The sequence below is a fragment of the Lissotriton vulgaris genome (assembly GCF_964263255.1).
Source record: "Lissotriton vulgaris chromosome 9 unlocalized genomic scaffold, aLisVul1.2 SUPER_9_unloc_2, whole genome shotgun sequence".
Lineage (NCBI taxonomy): Eukaryota > Metazoa > Chordata > Amphibia > Caudata > Salamandridae > Lissotriton > Lissotriton vulgaris.
The window spans coordinates 2252740-2278752 of NW_028240617.1; the positions used below are offsets into that span (position 1 = coordinate 2252740).

At 43.9% G+C, this 26013-nt stretch overlaps 1 protein-coding gene across 1 annotated transcript in view; it reads right to left on the reverse strand.

Moving 5' to 3' along the window:
• The window catches only part of LOC147672945 (uncharacterized protein C3orf20-like), a 160709-nt gene that overhangs the window by 77995 nt on the left and 56701 nt on the right, over nt 1-26013 (reverse strand). Inside the window, exon 8 of the mRNA XM_086947892.1 lies at nt 24921-25043. Within this exon, the coding sequence (XP_086804018.1) occupies nt 24921-25043 (123 nt within the window). The remainder of the gene's footprint in view (nt 1-24920; nt 25044-26013) is intronic.

Genomic DNA, 26013 nt, shown 5'->3' on the forward strand with positions numbered 1-26013 from the left:
CCGCAAGAAATGACTAAGTTAAGGACAGAAACTTCTACCCACTAAACTCACCAGGATCCTGACACCGATGGAAAATGAACATGAAGGTGAAATACGGCATTAATAAAAAAACAAGATTAAAGGAAAATATTTGTGGGGACAAGTAATAAAAGGAGATATGGGGGTAGCATTCTGATAAAGAAAATTGTCAAAATCTGAGCAGATAAAGCTGGAGTTTAAAGTCGAAGCAGCGAAATATTCGCTCCAAATGTTGTTGCTTTGCTAAATCTGCATTCAGAACAGTTTGTTTAGTTTTAATCACAAAAAATGCAACTAAATACAGAGGCTAGTCTGAGAAAATACCCAGGGCCCGTTTCACAGAATCAACTTAGGACGCATTCCTAAACTTACTACTTTTGGTATTCACAGAAGTTAGGATTTTGTCTTAAGGTTGTCTTAAGACAAACTTAAGACAGACTTAAGACAAACTTAAGACAGACTTAAGACAGACTTAAGACAAAATCCTAACTTAAGTCTGTCTTAACTCCATCGATGCTCATGGTATTCTCCTGCAGTGCTGAAGAATTGGAAATCCCATTGTTCATGACGAGCTCAGCTCGTCATGAGTGTGTGGAGCTCTACATCATGACAAGCTGAGCTCGTCATGAGCGTCCAAGGAGTTAAGTCTGTCTTAAGTTTGTCTTAAGACAGACTTAAGATAAAATCCTAACTTAAGTCTGTCTTAAATCTGTCTTAAGTTTGTCTTAAGACAGACTTAAGACAAAATCCTAACTTAAGTCTGTCTTAAGTTTGTCTTAAGACAAACTTGAGACAAAATCCTAACTTCTGTGAATACCAAAAGTAGTAAATTCATTCTGTGAATACCAAAAGTAGTAAGTTCATTCTGCGAATACCAAAATAGTAATAAGTTTAGGATTGAGTCTTAAGTTCATTCTGTGAATCGTGCCCACTGGGCCTAATTGCAATGGGTCTGCAAAATGCACATGCAAATTTGCTTTGGTGCAAGGTGTGTCCCAATTTGCACCTAATTGCGGTTCTGGCATCAGGAAAGAGAAATAATGTGCAATTTGGGTGTAGTTTCGCACATTGCAAGCAACATTTTACACAATTACCTTCCACAATTTGTGACAGATTTTTCCTGAGGCAAATTGTGCAATTTTGGACCAATTTGTAATCCTTGTTTGGGAGCAACTGGAATTTGCTCCCAAAACGGGATGTGCAGCTCAGTCGTGATTAGGATCATTAGAATGTTAACAAAGTAAGTGGCTGGGATGCAAGGAGCACTGATTCTATACTATGGCCTGGATGGGCTAGATTGTGCAGCACCCATCTCCAGAAGATTTAAGAAAGCTACAGAGAAGTTGAGCTATACGGCTGTCAACTCACTTGGCATGAAGTATAGGAATAGGCAGTGCTTAATTTGTAAAGAAATATGTGCTAGGAGGCCACTGAAGTTTGCACCAAACATTGCCCCCACCATGCTGCAAATTATGTAACAACACAACTACTAACTATCACACTCCTGCAGTGTGACAATTCAGAATATGCCAGGCCTCCAAAGCGATAAGAATGGCTTGGGTGGCAGGTAATAGTCAATTTTAATGTATATTGAATTAATAATTTACTGTTGTTGAGGTCATCTCTAAATTAGCCAGACAGTGCCACCTTGTGGCAGGCTGTCACGAGCGCTGGTTTTGACAATTAAGTGCTGCTGATGAGCACCGGAAACTACTGGCTCAAATTAAGCACTGGGACTAGGTTGTTAATGATTCATATCAGTGCACTATCCCTCAGAATCTATCAGGATAGGTAAACTGTGCTAATAAAAATGATCCAGAATGACACGTAAGGAATATATTGAGAAGGCATCTCAAGGAATCGACCACATAAGGTTGAATAGGCTTCACAGTGGCAATATAAGTAAGATAGGCCAGCAGGGAAACCAGATTTAAGTTTCAAAAAAGCATCTAACAAAATATCAGCTGACATAAAGGAGAAGGTAGAAAGACACAACTGAGAGATTCCTCAAAAGAAGGAGCGAGAGGAAAATACGACTGTTAATAAAGTGATAAATGACTTTAATCTTGTAATAATCACAGAGCATCAAAAAAGTCATTAGGAGACATGACTGTTATATGAAGGCTCGATGGAGTTCTTTATTGGTTTTAAAATTATTCTCTGAAAGCTATTTGCTAAGAACATTCTAGAGGAGTTATATTCCTTGCCAATATTCTTCATTAACTTTTCTTATACTCATGCAAGACATACATATACATTTATCTAGAGTCAGGGATATAATTTTAGTGCTATATACTTTCTACGCATGACACCTAAGTTACACCATTAGATAATGTGCCAATTTTTTTTATTTATTTATTTGTTTATGTATATATTTATTTATTTAGTGTTCCTTTGCTGCACACTACTAGCACCCATGGGCATTTTGGCACTTTACATCAGAACCTGACCTATACAGTGAAACAGAATATTGTATTTAACTAATAACCCAAAACACATCTCTTTGTGGGTCCATCTTATTTGAAGCTTCATAACTCAGTGGACACGCAGGAGGGAGGAAACTAGGTTGTGGAATGAGGTTGGGGTTAGTTCAATAAGCATACGTTCTGGAGGTAAGTCCCAATCAAGGAAGAAATGGAATAAACAACCCTTAAACCTCCATCAGGGTACATGTCAAGGATGCCCCCCTATCCTCATTATTGTTTCTAATAGCCATTGCCCCTTATTACTGATGCTAAATGCATCAACCGATATTCCAGGCATCCCTTTTAATAATACCTCATACAAAACGGCTGCTTATGCAGATGGCATTCTAATTTTCACTCAGTCCCTAGAGTTTGCAATAGCGCAACCATGTCATGCATTGTCACCTTCTCTAGGGTATCGGGTTATTCCCTCAATAGGGATAAAACTCAAATATTACCGCTTAATATTCATTGTCATTCTGCAATGGGTGGCACATCTAACTTCCAATTTAAATCTACCCTCAAATATCGTGGTATATGGTTCTCCTGCGACCTCTGAGAATCTGTTTCTATCAATGAAGATAAAACTCTAAACAAAAGGAAAGACTTACTAGCGTCATGGTCCCCAAAAAACACATTGTGGTGGGGCAGATTTTAAAAAACCATCAAGATGATGGTGTCACTGCTGGTTAATTCTTATCATGCATGTTACCCACCATCTTGTCGTGTAGTTCCCACTAATCTGTAGGACCAGCGCATTTGTTGTACAACATAAACTTCGGGTGAGGTGCCTAGACTTATTCCGTGCACCCCCGCACGATATGTTGGCCTAGTGACCAGCTAGCTCACAGTGCCACCGTACGCCCACCTAACCTTACCGGGGAGCGAATGGTTTCTGGCAACCACTGAACATGACAACCCTGACCCCTCAGGGATCGTGGAAACAGATCAGAACCTTTTGCTCAGTCACTCATGCTTACTTGTGCTCAGAGAAATATACAGATAATACACAGTGGGACGTTTTTAATATATTTAGTGAGCTAACATTATTCTTGTATAGAATACGTGTGTATGAGTAGACAGAAGCAGATGGAAATGATTATAAGCACCAAAGATTAAACAGTAGATACAGTTCTACCATGGTGCTAAAACTTTATATATGCAGGCATATGATACAAGACAGTATTCAAGCGTAGTCCTACTATGCAAACCTCACTCTGTATGCATTTAGAATGTATGGAGGTGTGACATCAAGAATCCCCCAAGGAACGATACAACCCAACTACCTGGTGGGAGAGAATGAAAGACCCCGTCTTGGTCATGGACTGGACACCCCTCACAAGATGTCAGATTGCTGCTTTCATGGACCCTCGATGTCAGCTGAAGTGCCTCCTCTGCTAATCTATTGGGGTGCCCTTTATTTCTAATAGAAGGCAGCCTTGCGATGTGCGTATAGATTAGTGATGTTATGGAAATGTAGATAGCCCAGTCGCCTCATGGATGAAGATAGAAAGACATATTTACATAAAGACATTTTGACATTGTGCGTAGAAGGACCTTGCACATGATGTTCGAGACATTGTGATGATGTTGTGCATTGCTAGATGTGTAAACAAAGAAATTTTAGAGAAACAAATCCAACATTGTAGTGCACGCATATATGTAAAAAAGGTCACGGCAGAAATGATATTGTGAAAAATATGACAATGTAAATAAAGAGCCACTTCGCTACATGGGCCTAACCAGCACACATAACAGTCTTTTACCAGCGTTCTTTCGAAATATTGATGAAGGTGGTTTCACTCTTTCTCTGGGCTTATAAAAAGCACGTATTAGCCTCAAGAAATTGATGTGCCCAAAATCGCTATAGGCTGCATGCTCCCAGACTGGGCTTCTTACCAAACAGACTACTTGGCCTCCCAGGGTGTTTGGTATTTTGAATCTAATCCTCTTCTTAAACCCATCTGGCTTGACCTCAAGTCCACTATATGTCACTACTTCCAGTCTCATCCACACTGACAATGTCACAGCAACCCTATTCCCAATCACGCACAATCTTTAGAGACACGGTAGCCTCCATACTCTCCGTACATATAGTATTTAAAACCAGCATCCATAACTCAACTATGTCGTCCTTATGGTATAATAAGAAAGTACACACTCCCAACTCTCATGAGATCGGGCACGTATGGACTGCTAAAGAGACAGCAAAGATTTCTGACCTAAACAACCTCTCTGGTCCATTGCCATTCTCATCCTTACAACATAAACATAACCTGTCTAAAATGGACTTTTATGATTTTCTTAAAATGTTCTCAAAAGTAAGGCAAATATCTCTAAATTGGGTCCTCTCCTCAACTCTCACCTCGTACAAAAAGTCCACCTGCTTCTCTTGCAAGGTCACACTGCCTCAAAGTTCTATAAACTGCTCATTGCCTCAAAATTTCCACATCATCCACCTCTAGAACAGAAATTATCCTCTTATTACTCCTTCAATAACCTTGTCCCACCAGACGTGGACACCTGGTCCAAGGTAGGCTCACAAATACGCCAACACAAACTGATACAGCTGCTGACCCAGACCAGACTTTTTTCTGCTCACTGCAAGTATTGGACCCTGGCAAAACTGTTTTGGTTAAAGTTGAAGGATGCTAATGCATGCTGAGCCTGCGACGAGGAACGCATGTTCATTTCCTGCACTCATCTACAACCCTATTGGCGAGTGGTGTCCTCACAGCTTCAGAAACGGTTTTGGAACGCCTATCCCATTATCTCTCCCAATCATCCTCCTAGGACCCCCGATGGCAGACCCTCCAATTGACCTCCCTGCCATGGACCTTTCTCTCCTTGATCTTTTGCTCTCCTTCGCTATTAAAGTTATACTACTTGACTGGAAATCCACCAATAATGTATCCTATCATACCTGGTGGGCCTGGGTAACCTATCTACGAAGCACGCACATAAACCAATCTCTTACAAGAGGTTTCCCAGCACCCTTCCAGGGTATTTTTAATAGGCTTGATCTTTTTACTTGCGACACAGACCCCAATTCGGAAATTTATCAACCACCTACTGTCCATTAATCTTAATCATACTACCATACTTAAATCCATGATTCTTCCCGTACACAGCATCACACGGCTCCCCCTCTCTTACTTGTCCTCCCATCCACCCTTCTTCTTTGTTATCACATCAGGACACTTGTGAAAGGTATACACCTGGCAGTTCAATTTGCTTCATTTCATCCAGTCCTATTTACTGACCATGGCTATGCAACAAATGCTTCTGTTACATCCTGAGTACTGGACTTAGGCCTGTTGTTATTTAATGTACTTGACGTCAACAATTGTATCCATCAATTTCATGCAACTGTTGGGGTGTTGGATGTCGAATCATTTCTTCTTTCGCCCTCCTCATTTCCTCTGTATTGCTTTTCATTATAAAAAAAGCGAATAAAGGTTCTTGAACAAAAAGAAAAGGATGTTTTTAGTTGTTTCTTGTCAGTAAACCAGTGAACCAAGTGGCCACTTTAGAATGGCAGCAGTGTGGCTTATTTTGAGCTGCAGCACAATTGCCTACAGCCTGGGTCATCTACCCACAGTAAGAGGCTCACAGGGTAGATACACACAAGATTGCAGGTAGACTTAGCCATTCGTACATTTATTTTACTTTGCCTTCCTGATAAATTGATACTTGTATAGCGCACTACTCACCCGCAAGGGTCTCAAGGCGCTTGTACGAATACCGCTGTGGAACCCATCCTGGCTTTCCCTGTGAGGCGTCCACTCCTGGGCACCCCCAAGGTGGAGGCCAGGCATCCTTAGCGTTGTGGGGGCCGTTGTTGAGATTAAGCAAGCTATTGCCCAGAGTTGCAGAGTGGGACTCCCTGATTGGAATAGGCACCGAGGCGAGAATTATCAGGTCCGTGGAATTTTGAGCCCAAGACCCGCCGAGGCGGGGAATTGAACCCTGGTCCCGGGCCAGACATCTGCATCAGGGTCTGCCGCTCTAACCATTGAGCCACACTTCTCCGACATACGGTTGGAGTTACAGCTTTGAGCACTTAGGATTTTACTACTTACTAATTTTCGGCAAAAACACTGACCCCAAAAAACATCTGCCATGCAATGTTATGCTGTGCATCCCTTTAAGTTTACCACTTGCAACACAGCCTTCATCTTCTGACTCCTTTTCTTAACACTCTTCCTTGGGGGTACTATTCCAAACCCCACACTAAAGTATCTTAATATGTTGCATTTTTATGGGACTTTGTTTCCAGGACATCTGGGTGCTACACACACAAAAGCCACTCACTAGTTTAAAACACTTCCTCTAATAAGTATTAGCGGAGCCAATAATTTTGCCTTTGGGACCTATTAGTTTGCCAATGGTTCTTGTCATACTGCACAGCATTCCCAATGCTTTTGAAAAAGAAAATAAAGCCTAGGATGTGACCAGCCACATCATTTCATAGGTGCACCGATCAAGCAGGGATCCGCCTACAAAATGAACCAAGTGCTTATTTCCCTTGTTTTACGATCTGAATTGGATTGATAAACAAAAGAAAAAAAGTAGCGCAGGGGAGAAGCAACATGGGGGGGAGGAAGGGTGGGTAGAATCACACTGGGCTAGAGAAGCAACAGGAGGATGGGGAGCAAAGCAACATTGGGTCATGGGTGGTGGGAAGCAACATTGAGGGCGTGTGTCTGGGAAAGAACAAGGAGGGTGCGCGTAGGGGGAAGAAACACAGAGGACAAGGGTGGATGGAAGCAAATGGAGAGAAAGGAATAAGGGGATCTAAAGGACTAGAGAGCGCAGCGTGGAGTGAGGGAAGACGCACATGGGTGAAAATTAAGGGGCAGATTTACAAGCCCCTTGCGCCTCTTTTGCACCGCTGTTGCGTCACTTTTGTGATGCAGTGGTGGTGCAAAAGATGCGCCATGGTGCGGGCTATTTACAACGTGACGCATCTGGGAGATGCGTCACTTTGTAAAGCCCTGCCCCTTAAGGAGGCTTCTGGTGCAGGGGGGGGGTGGGCGTTCCAGCGCAGGACCGCCTCCTAAAAGTGGCTGAGTGAAATGTACAAGATTTCATTCAGTCACTTTTATGCCAATGCTACGTCAAAACCCTGCGCCTGCTTGAAGCAGGCATAAGGCTTGATGTAGCATTAGTAGAATGGGCCCCCCAGAGCATTGCAGGAGCTGCGTCGCGCATGCGACGCAACTCCAGCAATGCGATACCTTTACGGCACAGATGCGTGTCGCATCTGTGCCGTTTTTGCCCCATGGTGCGCCGCATTGTCAATGTGGCGCATCATGGGTGGCGGTGGCATGGCGCATAATTACTGGCGCATCCCTGCTAATTTGCAGAGATGCGCCAGTAATTGTAAATATGCCCCAAAATGTATGAGGATAAGCACACAAACGTATCAGAGAGAAGGGAGGAGAAGATGCACACGAACAAGCACAGCGTCGCATCTATTGATTGGCTCCTGAGGCGGAAAGCCGGGAGCAGGGGCAAACGACCATTGTTTTTAATCCTGTGTATAATCTTGTGATTTTAAAACTTCCTCTTACCTACCAGCATCTCCTGGCCTCCCAGAAACAGCGCTACTCGCTGCAACGATTCCCCCCTCTCAGACGCCATTCCCGAGGGCGAGGCGAGACACGCCCCCTCGGCTGGCCACGCCCCCCGCCAGACCTACAAATAGAGCGCGCCGGTGGCAGGCGTCGCATCTATTGATTGGCTCCTGAGGCGGAAAGCCGGGAGCAGGGGCAAACGACCATTGGTTTTAATCCTGTGTATAATCTTGTGATTTTAAAACTTCCTCTTACCTACCAGCATCTCCTGGCCTCCCAGAAACAGCGCTACTCGCTGCAACGATTCCCCCCTCTCAGACGCCATTCCCGAGGGCGAGGCGAGACACGCCCCCTCGGCTGGCCACGCCCCCCGCCAGACCTACAAATAGAGCGCGCCGGTGGCAGGCGTCGCATCTATTGATTGGCTCCTGAGGCGGAAAGCCGGGAGCAGGGGCAAACGACCATTGTTTTTAATCCTGTGTATAATCTTGTGATTTTAAAACTTCCTCTTACCTACCAGCATCTCCTGGCCTCCCAGAAACAGCGCTACTCGCTGCAACGATTCCCCCCTCTCAGACGTCATTCCCGAGGGCGAGGCGAGACACGCCCCCTCGGCTGGCCACACCCCCTCCAACCTCCTGACCCACTGGCATAAAGCATGTGTCTCGGCAGGAAGCGCAGCGGACGAGCGCAGCGGGAGCGCCGTTTGCGCGCCGAAGGCGCGCCTAAGGCAAGCCCGTCTGCGCCCGTCCGCGGCCGGACGGGGCTAGGGGCACGACTCCACGCCAAAATTACATCCTACTCTTCCAAAGACCTAATTGCTCTTCAAGGTCAATGGCCACTTCCGAATCCCACCCGCAGACTGATCTCCTCTCTAGGCCTTGCCTCCTCATCCCCCACAGCCCCCCGTCCCCCGCTTCACGCTCCCCTGTCTCCCGGCCCCCTTCCCCTCGACCTCCTCCCCCGCTTGCCGGCTCTGTCCGTCTTGCTACTCAACACCAGGTCAGCGGTCAAGCACCACCATGAGCTGTTCGTCTTACTCGACTCTGAGAAACCTGACCTACTGCTCCTGACCGAAACTTGGTACTGTGATACTTCCCTCCCCGTTCTCCTGGCCACCCTACCCCCCTCCTATGTGGCCCTGCGAGCCGACCGGCCGGCAGGAAAGGCAGGCGATGGGGTCGCCCTGATCGCTCGGTCGGAGTTGAACTTCCAATCACTTCCCTCCCCCCCCATTCCCCCTGCTGACTTCCTGGTAGCCCGCTCTCTCTCATTTTCCCCCCCTATTACCTGCCTATTAATGTACCGGCCCCCCCAGCCCTCGCCCGCATTCTTGCCGTCCTTTCAAGACCTGCTGGCCAACTTGGTGGTCAACTACGCCTCGGTCTTGGTGCTAGGGGACTTCAATTACTGGCCCTCTGACCCGCACGAGTGCTCAGCCTCAAAAGAATTTACAGACTGCCTTTCGTCCCTTAATTTCGTGTCGCACATATCCGTCCCCACTCATTCCCATGGGCACACATTGGACCAGGTCTGGTCCCTCAACCTCCCTGTGGCCTCGGCCACCGTCTCGCCGTGCCCATGGTCCGACCATGCCCTCATTTCCTTCTCTATTCCCCCTAACGTGATATCTAAAACTCCGCATGCCAAAAACACCTGGGCACGAAACTGGAATAGACTGGACTACCCCTCCTTGACCTCCATGCTCCGCGACTCTACCCCTACTCTTGTTGGCCTACCATCTACCTCTCAAGCCAAGGCCATTAACACCTGGCTGGCTGAAGGCTGCGACTCTGTGGCGCCCCTACGTCGTATTTCCATCCGCCGACCAAAGGACTCTAATAGATGGTTTAATGACCACCTAAAAGATCTCAAACTGAGCGCCCGACGGGCAGAGAGGCAATGGAGGAAAAATTACAATCCCTCATCAAAAACCCACTTCATATCAGCACTGGACAAATACAAAACAGCTATCCTGGCCGCTAAGACCACCTACTTCTCGTCTAAAATTACTTCTGCCGAAAATAAACCCAGGGAAATCTTCAGCATAGTGAATGACCTGGCATTCTCAGACCGAACCTCGCCCAATACCCCTCCCTCCCAGCTTCTTTGCGACCAGCTCAATACTTATTTCTTAGATAAAATAGCAACCATCAAGCTCAACATCCCTCCACCCTCTTCTGCCTTCGTCGATCCCTCCCCCCCTCCCCTCCCCCACCCTCTTACCTCCATCCCCCCCCTCACTCAGGCCTCTTTTCTGGAGATACTCCCTAAAGTGAAGTCGGGGTCTCCCGCGGACGTCTGCCCAGCACGAGTCCTGCAGCAAATCTACTCCAGCTGCCCTGACCCCCCCATTGCCTTCCTCAACAGCTCCTTGGCACAGGGCGTAGTGCCCTCTGTGCTCAAGGCAGCCACCATAGTGCCCATCCTGAAAAAACCTGGCGCTGACCCCTCTATCTCGGCCAACTATCGCCCCATCTCCCTGCTACCCTTTCTGGGCAAGGTGATGGAACGCCACGTTACCGCGGTGCTCAGCGCCCATGTTGAGGTAAATGGGGGATTGGCATCCCGCCAAGCCGGGTTCCGTCCCAGGCACTCGACCGAATCTGTCGTGGTCTCAGTCATGGACAAACTCAGAAAGGGTGTGGATGAAAACAAACACCAGGCCCTGGTCCTCCTGGATCTCTCCGCCGCCTTTGACACGGTGGACCACACCATCTTACTTACCCGTGTCAAGGCGGCCGGCATCGGGGGTTCAGCTTTGATCTGGCTCTCCTCCTTTCTGAGGGAACGCACTCAGGCGGTCCGACTAGGCGACTTCACGGCCACTCCCCTCCCTGTCTCCTGTGGCGTTCCCCAGGGATCCTCTCTTTCCCCCTTACTTTTCAACCTCTATATCTTTCCTCTCATCTTTGCACTACAGCAGCTGGAGGTCACCGTTTATAATTACGCGGATGACCTCCAGCTCATCTTTGATCTGTCCCCTTCTCCTCTCTCGGTCTCTAACTTCCAGTCAACTATGACATTCATCAGGGACTGGATGAACCACAACCACCTTAAGCTGAACCCGGATAAAACCGAGCTGGTTCTCACTGGTGGTTCATCCAGTCCTTGGAACTCTCTCTTCTGGCCCCCCTCTCTTGGCTCTGCACCGACCCCTTCCACCACGGTCAAAACACTTGGTGTCAAAATAAACAGCCAACTCACCCTCCACTCACAAGTCAGTTCCGTGGTGTCCTCTTGCTTCTTCTCTCTTTGCACTATCCGCACTGTCTCCCGCTTCTTTTCCCCCCAGGCACTTAAGATCATCATGGCCGCACTTGTGATATCGAAACTGGACTACGCAAACGCTCTCTACCACGGTATCCCCGCGTACAGTTTGCGTAGACTCCAGACTGTCCAGAACCAAGCAGCCCGGCTGGTGTACGGCCTCCCTCGATATCACCACTCTACCCCTCTTCTCAGGGAGCTTCATTGGCTCCCTATAAAGGAGCGGGCCCTATTCAAGATCGGCTGCATGGTCTTTCAGGCCCGCCAGGGCACTGCCCCCGCCTTCATCTCCTCACTAATTGGGTCTTATGTATCCGCAAGAGAACTTCGGTCTTCCTCCAAGTCTCTCCTCCAGATCCCTCGCTTCACTCGCAAAAAGTGGGGCGGGGCCAATTTCTCCACCCTGGCTCCAACCTTTTGGAACTCACTCCCTGACCACCTCCGTTCTGCCACTCAGTATCTCCCCTTTCGCAGAGATCTGAAAACGTTCCTCTTCAGCCATGCCTTCCCCACATAAATTCTTTTAAATTCCCCTTCACCTCCCCCTGGTCTTTTCCCCCTCAGTTGCTGATCCCCCCAGCGCCAAGAAACCGCAAGGTGTACGCTGCGCTCTAGAAGTATTTTAAATTAGAAATTAGAAATTAGGAGGCAGAGATGTACATGAGGAAGTCAGCTGGAAAATACATGCATTTCTGTAGAGACTAGAGCTTAATCAAAAAGAAAAAGGTAGTGCATGAAAATGGAGCAGTAGAAGGATATAAGCAAAAAGTCCATTCTCTAAGGGAGAGACAAACTCAAAAAGAGGAAGGAGGACCCACACACAAATGAATAAAAAGCATGCAAATGAGAGTAACAATAAAGCCAAGCAATGACAAGCAATGGGCGGGCTCTAAGCCCACTGTAAGCTAACAACATGCCTCACAACAGACAGTGACTGCACACATACATTAGCAGCAACTAGTAAGCACATGCGCTGTCAAGTAGGCAAGACTTAAAAAGCCAAACATATTGGCCTTGCTGATCCTTATTTTCAAATGCTGCTTCTTCCAAGTACAAGTGGATTCTCAGTCACATGATATGAAACGAATTCTACATTAAAGGGACAAGGATAAAAATGGAATAGGTACTAAAATCTCACAGTTGAACGCTAGAGAGAGCTGAACATGTCACATTCTACACACAGCAAACAGTGCATTCACTCATATTTTGCAGACCTCATATGCAGTTAGTATACAGGTTACAGCATAATTTTAGACTCTAGGTTCATGCACATTTCTGGTCATTAGCCTGGTTTTGCACTATGCAAATGACATCGAATGTCAGAAATCATGCCAATGAACATTCATTAATATTTGTTGCAGAGGACTTGTTTGAGCATAACATTTGTCACGGGATACAACTTATCCATGATTCAGTTCCCTGCCCACAATACGTCAAGATTTACCACAATGATATCAGGGCAGTGGACCCCATTATTACAGAGATGGAAATTGATGTGTTGGGGGGGGGCACCATAATGAGCCTCTCTCTTCTTTCTATCTCTCTGTCTTTCGCTCTCTCCGTCTTTCTCCCTCTCTCTCTTTCTCTCTCTCTCTCTCTCTCTCTCTCTCCCTCTCTCTTTCTCTCTCTCTTTTTTCTCTCTCTTTCTCTCTCTCTCTTTTTCTCTCTCTCTCGTTCTCTCTTTCGCTCTCTTTTTCCTCTCTCTTTCTCCCTCTCTCTCTTTCTCTCTCTCTTTTTCTTTCTCTCTCTCTTTTATCTCTCTCTGTCCCTCTTTCTTTCTCTCTCTCTCTCTCTCTCTCTCTTTCTGTCTCTTTTTCTCTTTATCTCTCTCTCCCTCTCTCTCTCTCTCTCTCTCTTCCTCTCTCTCTCTCTTTCTCTCTCTCTTTCTCTCTTTCTCTCTCTCTCTCTCTCTCTCTCTCTCTCTCTCTCTCTCTCTCTCTCTCTCTCTCTCTCTTTCTTTCTTTCTCTCTCTCTCTTTCTCTCTCTCTCTATCTCCTACACTCTCCCCGCTTGCTCTCTCACACTCTCTCTGTCCCCAGCTGGAAAGGATTTGATTTGCCTCCCATGGAACATTGCTCTTAAGTACTGTCCCATTATCAGGGACGTTTTAAGAGATGTGCAAGGTGATCTCTGGCCCAGGGCCCCAGCCTTTCAGGAGGGCCCCTGATAGAGGCAGCTCTGTTCTGCACACAGTCCTGCCCTGATGACATTGAACGATTTCTAAACTTAGATCGTTTTTAATACCATTTTCCTATCATTTATTTTTAATCCGAGAACTGTGTGGGAGTTTGTTACAGATATTTCGCAGAGATATGTTGTGTTTGTATTTCAACACCATGCACCATTCATAAAAAAGTTCCTTTTTAGATCAAAACAATACCTCAGGTATGAGACATGTCAAGTCGCGGCTGCTGCTAGAAGCAGCAGTGGGGCGGGTGGGGGCGAAAAGGCAGAGTGGGAAATTGGGTAAAAGAAAAATCACTTAACTCTGCCTCTCCTGTGTCTTGTCCTCTTCCTGGCTTCATGTGAGGAAGCAGGAAGCACCAGGGCTCCCACACTTCCCACAGCCAATCACAATGCTGCATGCAGCGCTGTGATTGGCCTTAGCGCCTTGACAAGGTGCTCAGCCAGGGGCTGGAGGTGTGGGCATGTTCTCCATGCAGTCCGTAATGCCGCCTGCATGGAGAACAGGGAAGTGCGCATGACTGTTTTGGGCGGTCCGAGAGAGCCGACCAACTAGTCATTGTGCACAGGAGTGTTCTACCACTCCCCCACTGCTCTGCAGACCCGCCCCGCCCACTCAAGCACGCTACCGCTATTACATTATGTTATTATCATTTTATTTTTCCCTTTCTTTTGCTACTTCCTGGCAGTGGGGCAAAGCTCCTCCGCCTTAGCGGAGGAGCCGCCACTGGCCATGTCAGTGGTTTGTAGAGATTATTTGCAAGTGTTTGAGTGATCTGCTGCTACATGACAATATTGAAAACGCGCATCACTGTCCATTAGCTGGAAAGAAATTTAGAATTTGGACGCGTGAGCATGCGCACTGTCAGTGACCTGGCCAAAGGGGGTAAGCAAGAGCTGAAATTGGATCCTAAAATCTAAGCTGCACCGAACGGGGGCCCCTAAAATACATTTGGTCCTGGGCACAAAAAATAGAAAATATGCCCCTGCCCTTTGTGACAGTTGTTCATGTGCAGTGCCAGTATCTAAGTGTAATGGTGACACTTGTAAAGGGCACTGTTACCCCATCTCGGGGTGTCCTGGCGCTGAAGACCGCTGGGGAACCCGTCCTGGCTTTCCCTGTGAGATGGTCCCTTCTGGGTATCTCCAAGGTGAAACCAGGCATCCTAAGCGAATGTGGGGGCCGTTGTAGAGATGAGGCAAGCTAATGCCCAGAGTTGCCGAGTGTGATCCCTGGTTAGAGTAGGCACCGAGGCGAGAATTATCAAGTCTGTTGACCCTGGTCCACGACCCTGCCGCGTCGGGAACCTGGTCCCGGGCCGTTCTCTGCTTCCGGGTCTGCCGCCTCTAACCAGTGAGCCGCACCACTCCACAAGTAAAGCATTTCTTGTGAAAACACGTTTTTAATGCGGCTGAAATAAATGAAAAAAAAATTACAAGTATTACATTGAAATGTAGGCAAGAGGAATAACTTTAGCTACAGCTTTCTTTCTGCCAGCCATTCTGCACTCTCGGTTCCAGAAATAAAAAGTGTCAAAGATGTGTAGTTACAGCTTTACTGTTTTCCCTTTAGCCCTGGACACCACCTACCCCTCCCCCTCTCTCCCCCCATGACTTATCTTTGCGATCCCAAGTCATTTTTTTCCTTATATTTTACTTTAGTAAAAATGTGAAATGTTTTGACCCTGCTTTATGCCTGCACGGACTAATGGGCCGAATTGCACAATGCGTGCTTCACACATCCTGTGGGGAGGGAGCTATGCAGTTTGGGAGCTACATAATGACATCTGTGAGGCAGAGAAGAGAACGATGGACAAATGGTTCAGTGAGACTTTGTGGAGACAGAGGAAGTGCTAAACGGTACATATATGTCAAAGGGGGTGATGGGGAATACGAGAGGTAAAGGATGTCCCAATTAGCACCAAAGGTTAGGGGGGCGTCCCCTCCAGCAGCCCCCAGAGCCAGCCCACTGGATAATAAAGCATTTTAATTGAGAGAGGCTTTTGTTGCAAAAGAGCAGATGCAATATAAATATTTTGCAGGGGGCAGGAAATGGGCCCCTTTAAAGGCAGTGGATGTGTAAGGCAGGAAGCCAGGGGGTTCCCTGCAAAGGTCAATGGTGCTCTGGGGAAGTAATTTAAGACACCGAGAGTGGCAGAGGGCTTCTAAGGGGCTGGCGGTAAGGAAGGAAAGCAACGTAGGGACTTCTCAGTTCCAACTCTACTTCAACTTAACAAGTCTTTGCTGACACTGAAAAACAATACGCGTTGTACTGTGGATGGGTGAAAGGTGGCGTTTGAGCTACATTGGGAAAAGATTTACACATTTACAACAGTGGTTCTTATGCTCATTTGAAGAAACAATGTATCCAGAAGTACAATATCTGAAACATAAGCAAAATGCGGTCATATTATTTTTAAATGGCCTTTTGTTGTTCCTGTACTGGTACGGGTGATTTGTGTCTGTCTGTTGTTAGTTTTCCTTAAGTTTCTTCTTTTATGTGGCCAATATATAGCTTTGCCCCTGTTTGATGTCACAAGACCCTCTCAGGGAAGGGTGCCAACCAATGGATGGTCCTCTCCACCAACAAAAAGACTGCATTTAAATATTAAAATCCCTTTGCTCTAGGGGCAGTGGAGTAGGGAGTGGTTTGTACCAAACCAAAGTGTTAAACATACCAGAGACAATAAGAATATAGATCCCGAAGATTCTCGTAAAATGATATTTCTGTGAAAAGATTTTATTCCAACTAATATTCTGTTTTCATTTAACTAAGGGCCTCATTTAGATCCCGGCCGATGGGCTACTCCAGAGGTCTCCAACCTTTTCTGTAATAAGAGCTACTTATTGTCGAAGAAAATTATCCAGAGCTACTGACATTATTAGTGTTGTAATAGTGATGACAACAGACAAGTCTATGTTATTGGCCACCCTATGCAAGATCACCTCAGTGCAACAGGCAGGGTTGCCAGCGGAAAGGTAAAAAGAAGTCTTGTCATTCGGAATGCCTATAAATAGTTAAGACATACATGCATGTATACATACATGCAAACATAGTGCAATACTCGTGGCGCCAAGGTAATCATAATAATAGTAATAAATGTCACTGATGCCACAATATTTATCAATCAAATAACAGCGTAAAAAATATTTTGGAAATTAATTTTTCCTTGAAACATCAGTTTATGTTCTGGAAATACACACATTATTTTCTAAAATATACACTTTTCAATTTTGGTATAAATATATTAATTCAACTAAGCAAAAGCTTCTACTGTAGTAGGCTGGGCTGCACGCAGGAAAGTTAATCGCAGGTGGCCGGAGAGCTACCAGTTGCTCACGAGCTACTCATTGTAGAAGCCTGGGCTACTCTGTCTCAACGGTGTTGGATATCCCGTTCGCCAAAATATAAACCCCATGGGATATAATGTGATTTATATTTCGGTAGATGGGTTATCAGTCAGCGTTGTAACGGAGTAACCCCTCCACCAAGCACTAAATCGGGCCCAAAGTGCTGTATGCATAGAAAGAGGAACATGCTTTCAATCATTGTGTTTGTGCAGGAAGGTGTCCTTTCTACACAAAAACAATCATCCTCTCAGTTCAGGCACCCTGGCAAAATGACGCATGAGTGTCTGCACTAGCGTACGGCTTCTGTTTGTGCACCAGCACAGAGGAGAAGGCCAGGAATGCACCATATCTTGTTGATACAGTGCATTCCTGAACTTTTATTTTGACGCATGGCAGAGCAGCAGGAAGGCCTTCGGCGCTGCAGTGCGTCAAAAAAATTTAAATGAGGCCCTGCATGTCTCACTTCGAGACAGCGCATACGCGCCATCTAGATCCATGACCTAAAAAGCACAAATATAATGCATACAGACACTACCTCAAGAATCATATCAAGTCAGGGATCTGCCCAAGAGTGAGTATGAGCTTTTGGCATGGAGATACGGTGACAAAGCGCCAGCAATACGTAAACAAAAGGACAGCTGCTGATGACGCTGCAGGCCATTGAGGAAACAGGTAAGAAGTGAAGTCACAAAACCACCAGAGACAAGACAGCCGTATGACAGCAGAGAGGTAGGAGAAATATCAAGTCTACCGCACAGTCATTGGCTTCAGAAGGTGAAACTGAGATATTATCCTCCAACGGTGGCCCACCATATCACTTGTGCTATTCCTCCCTCCAATCCTCCTCATCAAGAAGAAACTGAGGAAAGACTAACAGTTGGGACTTTAACCCTCGAATATGCATCAAAATCTCGTTCAAGATCCACCTTCTACAAGTCAAAGTCAAAGAATCTTATATAGCGCACAAATCACTGTTAGGTCTCATGGCGCCTGCGGTAGATTCCACTACCTGTGGGTCATACAGTTTTTAAACCGGATCATTGTATCTGTGGGGTCAGGACCAAAGGGAATCAGCAGCTGGGTATCGTCTGCATACGATACTGCCTCGAACCCATAAGACCTGATTATCCTGGCCAATGGGGTTATATAAAGATCAAAAAGCATAGGGCTCAAAATAGACCCCTGAGGAACTCCAATACATTCTGGTCTGCAGAACGCTGCCAAAGAGCCTAGATGCACAGTGGTGGAGCGGTCCTTTAGATGGTTTTTAAACCAGTCCAGGGCCTTCCCCCGGACCCCCATCTCCCAGAGCAGCTGTAACAAAATGTAATGGGAGATGGTGTCAAAAGCGGCTGACAGGTCTAAGAGAACCAGTATAGCTGAATCTCTTCTATCTGAGGCCAGCCTGATGTTATCAACCATTTCAACTACTGTTGTTTCGGTGCTATGCACCGATCGAAATCCTGATTGTGAGAAATCAAGGAGCCCATGGCTTTCTAGATGACTGGTAAGCTGTTTATTTACCAGGGCTTCAAGCGCTTTTCCGAAATATGGCAGCAGCGAAATAGGGCGGAAGTTGCCTGGTCCACTAGCCTCTAGGGTAGGCTTCTTTAGAATGTATCTGACTTGCGCTGCCTTCCAGCTTCCTGGTACCACCGCTTGTTTCAGGGACATGTTAAAAAATCTCTGTTAATGTCATTATCAACCGAGGTGCTAGTTGCCTAAAGATGTGGGGGGAAAGGGGGTCAGCTGAGGAACCAGATTTAGTCTCGACAATGACTTCTAATACCTGTTCACAAGTCACAGTTTTAAAATTAGTCAGCAGGAGTACCGATGATTGGCTCTTCATAACTGGGTACGTGTCAGTGTTATTTTCTTAAGGGAAGGATCTATAACTCCTTCGACGCTCATGACGAGCTCAGCTCGTCATGATGTACACCTTCATACACTCATGACGAGCTGAGCTCGTCATGAACAATAGAAGAACCAAAAGGTCAGCACAGGAGGAAAATAACACTTGCATCGATGGTGTTAAATAGCTTTCACTTTTTCGTCAAAAAAGAAAGATATTCTGTCAACCCAGTCTTGAGTAGGACCAACGATAGGTTGATTAGCTTCATGAGTTGTAAACTCTTTAAAAATGTTGTATAGCTCTTTGCTGGAGTTAGCAGCATTGTCAATCCTCTCCGTTAAATATAACTTTTTGGCCAGTTTGATATCATTTAAATATGAACGGTGACTTTCTTTATATTTAGTACGATCAGTAGCAGTTTTAGTTTTCCTCCAGAGACGTTCAGCCGCTCTATTGGACAGTTTCTCTGCTTTTAGTGCTGATGTAAACCAAGGAGATGGTTTACTTTTGATGTTAACCCTTGACATAGGCGCTACTATGTTCAAGGTAGATGTTATAGCCTGTTCAAAAGCCGTAGTATGTTGAAGTAAGTAAGTTGAAGCTGAAAAAATGGAATAAGCGATAACAAAGGGGATGATGGACGGAGTGTTTGAGCAAATCAAACACTCACCCCCAGTCAACCCTCCATCATCCCCTTTGGTATCTCTTTGTTCACCCTAAGTTGGCAGGGTATGCCCAGACGTGGGTCCCTTACTCACTTTGCCACTGGATTCAAGCTTGCCTGGCTGATGACAGCTGATTAGCCAGAAACTGGTCCCAGGATGCTTGTTTCCAGTCCAGGGAAGACATGGCTTGGCAGTTCGGGTTGGGCACAGGGTCAGACTGATTTGCATATGGCCATGTCTGAACTGGGGTGGTGGAGTGAGCTAAAGAATGATGTGAATATCTTGCCAAATATACATACACTTACACACTTTAGATTAACACTTTAGATTAACTATCTAAAACTGTGTCATCATACTCTCTTTTGTGGAAGATAAGTGTATTTTCTATTTGACCTATGGAACTGAAAAAATAGGAAATCCCATTAACATCCTGTGATTCTCTCCTCTTAGCCACATATCAGCACATCGGCACTCTAATAATTTATACACTGCTTGCATCAAAATTTATATACATATGAAATGTACTCTTAGAATATATCATATTCCATCACAAGAATGCATAACAGACCATATACATATCCCCAGTTTCTAGACCACCAAAATAGTTCAAGGTTTGTTTTCAAACCGCTCATGGCTTCAGTATACCTATTTGAAAACCAAAATGTCCATAATCCAATCCTTAGGAAAAGAGAACCTGAAGCTTAACCAACATCCGTGTGGTCTGGCTGCAGCAACGTTATAGCACAATTGTCTAGCAAGGACGCCAAGCACCACGAATGACATTATGGTGATACAAGATGGCAACCGTCGCTCTAGATTCATAAGAGTCTGTTGCCCACTGGGAAATGTAGTTCACTGTCAGTGCTCTACCACATGGTTTATTCTTAATTCACATGCAGCTTGAATTTAGCAGTGCCCACATTCGGTAATGACCATGAGCCTTCCCTTTTCTGAATGGCCCTCAGCGTAGATAGTCTCAAGGTACTGCATCCTTGCACACAAAACCGTCATGACGGTAATCGACACTTCCAGCCTTGTATCCTGACACAATATAATAAGTCGTAGCAATCCATGGACGTGAAAAGTATTTATGAATTCAATAGACTGCATGATTGCCATCAGACATCTATGGCTTATTTACAGTCCTAGGAATAGTAATGCTGTACTCCCTAACGCCTTCTACGGATGTAGTAGTATCATTCAGCAGGGGTGGCTCCTTCGCTATGGCGAAGGAGCGTTGTCCCACTAACAGCAAAGACAAATGAAAACTAAAATGATCTTAATGTAGATCATTTTTTTTTCCGGCCTGGGTCTGAGTCTTGGGGGCGGGGCCACAGCACTACAGCAGGGGAGAAGCAGTGTTCATCCTTGGGTCAGTGTGCATGACGGTTGGCCAGCCATCTAAGTCTGACGAAATCGTCATGCGCACTGACATCTCTCCAACCCAGCTGTATTGCTGGTTGGAGAGATCAGCAGGCACAGGCTTCAAGCTCCCAATGAAGCGCCAAACCAGCGCACTCCGTCCAATCCCTATGCTGCTCTCATGGTGAGAGCGGTATACACTCAAAATATCGAGTTGTAAATATCGAGTTACATTAATATCGAATTAAAAATATAGAATGGACACAATATGAAAAGGACAGAATATAGACTACAAAAATATCGAATAGAATAGCATTGATATCGAATCCAAAATATAGAATGGACAAAATATCGAATGGACAGAATATAGACAACAAAAATATAGAATGGACAGAATATAGACAACAAAAATATCGAATTTGAGGTAAGTAAGTTAATATCAATTTTTTAAAGTTTTTTTTATGTTACTATATGTGTGAAAAGTGTATATTTATTTTATAATTTATTTTAATTAATTAATTTTATGGTATTTAATTTTTGCATAATATAATTCTGTAGCGGGTTGTGGGTTTATAGGGGAATAGGGTGGGAAGCAATCTAATTATAATTAATTAAATATGTTAATTTATATATTGGTATTTATTTTGAATTAATTGTTAATTAATTATTAATTGGTAAATATTTAAAATATAATTGGTAATTAATTTTAATTAATTAATTAATTGATAATTATGTTAATTATATTAATGTATTTTCTGTAGCGGGTTGTGGGTTTATAGGGGAATAGGGTGGGAAGCAATTTATTTATAATTAATTAAATATGTTAATTTATTTATTGGTATTTATTTTGAATTAATTAATTAATTATTAATTGATAATTCATTTTAATTAATTGGTTAATTGATAGTTATGTTAATTTTATTAATTTCTTTTCAGTAGCGGGTGGTGGGTTTATAGGGGAATATGGTGGGAAGTAATTGAATTTTAAATAATTAAACTTTTAAATTTAATTATTGGTTATTTTTTTCGTATTTTTTAATTATTTTTTTAATTGTTAATAAATGTATTGTTTATTAGTAAATAATTTGTATTAGTAGGTACATTTTTATAAAACATAATTTCCATCTGTATTTGTAATTGATTAATTAATATATTATATAAAATTGTTAATTATTTTAAAATATTTGTAATTGGTATTAATATTTAATTTATTTTTATTCATATATGAAATATTTACTTTCCCTACTGTTGCACTCTCTGGAGTGGGAATAGTAATTTTTACCCCTACGCTATCCAACGCTTTCCCTACTGTTGCACTGATTGGAGTGGGAATAGTAATTTTTACTCCTACGCTATCCAGCATTTTCCCTACTGTTGCACTCTATGGAGTGGGAATAGTAATTTTTACCCCTACGCTATCTAACGCTTTACCTACTGTTGCACTCTCTGGAGTGGGAATAGTAATTTTTACCCCTACGCTATCCAACACTTTCCCTACTGTTGCACTCATTGGAGTGGGAATAGTAATTTTTACCCCTACGCTATCCAATGCTTTCCCTACTGTTGCACTCTCTGGAGTGGGAATAGTAATTTTTACTCTCCCGCTATCCAACGCTTTCCCTACTGTTGCACTCTCTGGAGTGGGAATAGTAATTTTTACCCCTATGCTATTCAGAGCTTTCCCTACTGTTGCACTCTCTGGAGTGGGAATAGTAATTTTTACCCCTACGCTATCCAATGCTTTCCCTACTGTTGTACTCTCTGCAGTGGGAATAGTAATTTTTACCCCTACGCTATCCAACGCTTTCGCTACTGTTGCACTCATTGGAGTGGGAATAGTAATTTTTACCCCTACGCTATCCAATGCTTTCCCTACTGTTGCACTCTCTGGAGTGGGAATAGTAATTTTTACTCTCCCGCTATCCAACGCTTTCCCTACTGTTGCACTCTCTGGAGTGGGAATAGTAATTTTTACCCCTGCTCTATCCAACGCTTTCCCTACTCTTGCACTCTCTGGAGTGGGAATAGTAATTTTTACCTCTACGCTATCGAATGCTTTCCCTACTGTTGCACTCTCTGGAGTGGGAATAGTAATTTTTACCTCTACGCTATCCAATGTTTTCTCTACTGTTGCACTCACTAGTAAATTTAACCCTCTCGCTATCCTACGGTAAAAATATTGTATATTTTTTGTTAATATTATGTATATATATATATATATGTGAACAAAAGTGCCTTGAGCTCGGGAAAGCACACGACGGCGCTCGTGTGTGATGCAGCCTGCTTCCTGATCCAATTAGTGCTTTATTTTGCCAACGCGTTTCGAGGTAACATCCTCTTCTTCCTGGGCAGCAGTTGTAACACCAGAGGCTCGCATTACTCATTAGTGTTTCCGGTTTTATTCATCCATCACCTGCCCTTCAATGGGCGTATGTAAATTTCAATCATTAGTAGTGCATGGTGGGACATTGGGTCCTTTGATGCGAGAATAAGTATTCATTTTAGTAAATTCCAATGTTATTTGCTTTTTTAATTTTCATTTTGTCCTTAGTAGGATATGGTTCAGTTAGGCAGGCTCATTTTCTGCATATAGAACGTCGTGCCACGCAAGTTTTGAAAGTTCAAACCTGCAGCCTCACTCGGCTGATTGGAAACTTCTCTTTCAGCCCAGGATGGTGCCTCTCCCCATCAGGAAGCAGGCTGCATCACACACGAGCGCCGTCGTGTGCTTTCCCGAGCTCAAGGCACTTTTGTTCACATATATATATATATATATATATATATATATATATATATATATATATATATATATATATATGTATATATATATATATATATATATATATATATATATATATATATATATATATATATATATATATACATATATCCAGTCTTGCCAAACTTGTCCGATAAGAAGAAGGCGCTGACACCATGAATCTGAATCCAAACTCGATTTATTCACTCAATGTCTGCTTAGACGCGTTTCGGCGTTGCCGCCTTGTTCACTAATGTATTACATTTTTTTTTTAAAGTTACATTAATTATTTATTAATTTTGAGGTTATTTAAGTATTTTAAGTATGTTTAAGTTAATTATATTTATCATTATATTAATTTTACATTACTTTTAAGATATTTAAAAAATTCGATATTTTGACTATCTATATTTTTTACAACAATATTTTTGATTCAATATTTTTGTACTGACCTGTTTGGAGATAGGGATTCGATATTTTTGTATTCTATATTTTTTACTCGATATTTTTGTAGTTCTATATTTTTGACATCGATATTATGTCAGTGATCCGGTGGGAGCAGTGTTGGGATTGGTCGCAGGGGAAGCTGGTGGCTTCAGCCTTTGCCCAGAGGAGAAGCCCAGGGAGTATGTGGCGAGCAGAAGAGAGGCAGGTAGGTTTTCTTTTTTTTAAATTATTTCAGCCCACTCGCTTTGCCACCTCCATGCTCCCCCCGCTCTGCCTCCTGCATTGCCCCATTACATTTCCCTTACACCAGCCGCTACTGCCATTTAGTCACTGATTGGGTTTGAAGATTGGCTTCACACAATAATGATCATGGTTATGCATACTGATAATCATGAATACAATACCATTAGCGGCTCCAGCATGATAATAATTGAACATAGTAAAACTGAGGTTAAAATTAAACATGGAAACTGATTGCCATCGTTAATTGTTTTATAATAATAATGATACTAACAGTGATAACTGGCTTCAGTAAGGCATGGACATTCTTGTTTTAACTGAGTCCCAGGTTCTTAATGTGCATGTGTTGTTTTTCACAAATGCCAACATGAAGTGCCTCTTGGTTGCCCATGTGCAATGTGTCTCCAGAAAGCACATATTTCCCCCACACTTTCTCCAGTGGACAGATTGTGCATCACACGTTTGTGAATGAGCCTCAATATACAAACTGCACACTTGAAGAAGGGCAAAACCTAGCACCTACTTCTTTTACAAATACTTTTTGAGCATCTCTTCTCGTGTAAATGTTCTACTGCCACTAGATCCATGGCCATCCAACTCATTCACCAGTAAGGGAAGTCCAAAATGAAACGTAGGCCATGCTTCCAAGCACAACTGGTCATCCAACAGGTGCAAATTAATAGTCATGTGACTTCTTGAAAGCTTAAAATATTGTACCAAATGTCTTACCGGATGTCCACTGAAGTGTGAGTGATTTGACATCAAGGGCAGTTTGACAGCATCATTGAAGCTGTTAAAGAGTAGTGTCATTGAGCCAGTACTGTCAATGTTAAGTCGTAGGTTTGCGTTGATCTAGGGAGGAAGGCGACAAAAGCCCCGGTTAGCTGCTTAGACACACTCCCATGGCATTACACATTATTAGCTATTTAAGTCTCATACAGTACAACTAAGCCAGAGGTAGCATTGTATTGTCTTAAAACACTTATTTAATTAGGGAATGAAGACCACTGAAGAAACTAAGGGTTCCATTACGAGTGCCCTCTCAATTTCGATGAGGCCAGTAGCAGGAATAACTGGACTCATCAAAAATATCAGGACCTGGGGAAACCTGCGTTTCTGCTGCATTTGACTTGGAATCTCCATTTGCTGACGGCAGGTGGAGGCTCCAGGGCCTAGATGTATCAAGATTCCATTTTACGAATCTTAAATAGCGATTTTTTGCGAATCGCTATTTAGAATTCGCAAAATGGAATGTATGTAAAAAATTGAATTTTTTTTGCGATTCCTTAATTATCTTTATTTGCGAATTCGCATTTTGCGAATTCGCAAATAAGGAATAATTCCCCATGCATTCCTATGGGCCAAGAGGCCCATAGGAATGATTGTGCAGTAATTCTCAAATTGCGAATTCGCAATTTGCTAATCGCAATTTGAGAATTATTTCAAGGGTGCAGGGGTGTCTCATGGACACCCTGCTGCACCCCTGAAACTTACATGTGTGAGCATATGGCACACATACATGCCCTATGGGCATGTATGTGTGTCACATGCCACCTTCAAAATAGTCATATTTTGTTTTTTAAAAGGATTTCGCAAATTAACACGAACCTCAAATTGGTGTTAATTTGCGATTCCTTGACCCAAATTCGCAATTTTAAAAAGTTTCATACATGCCATTTAAGGAATCGCAAAATTGCGATTCCTTAAATGCATAAGCAAAATAAGGAATCGCAATTTTTTGCGATTCCTTATTTTGCTAATTTCTGATACATCCCAAAAGATGCTAAATGTCCGTTTGCGATTCCTTAAGGCCGAAATTCTG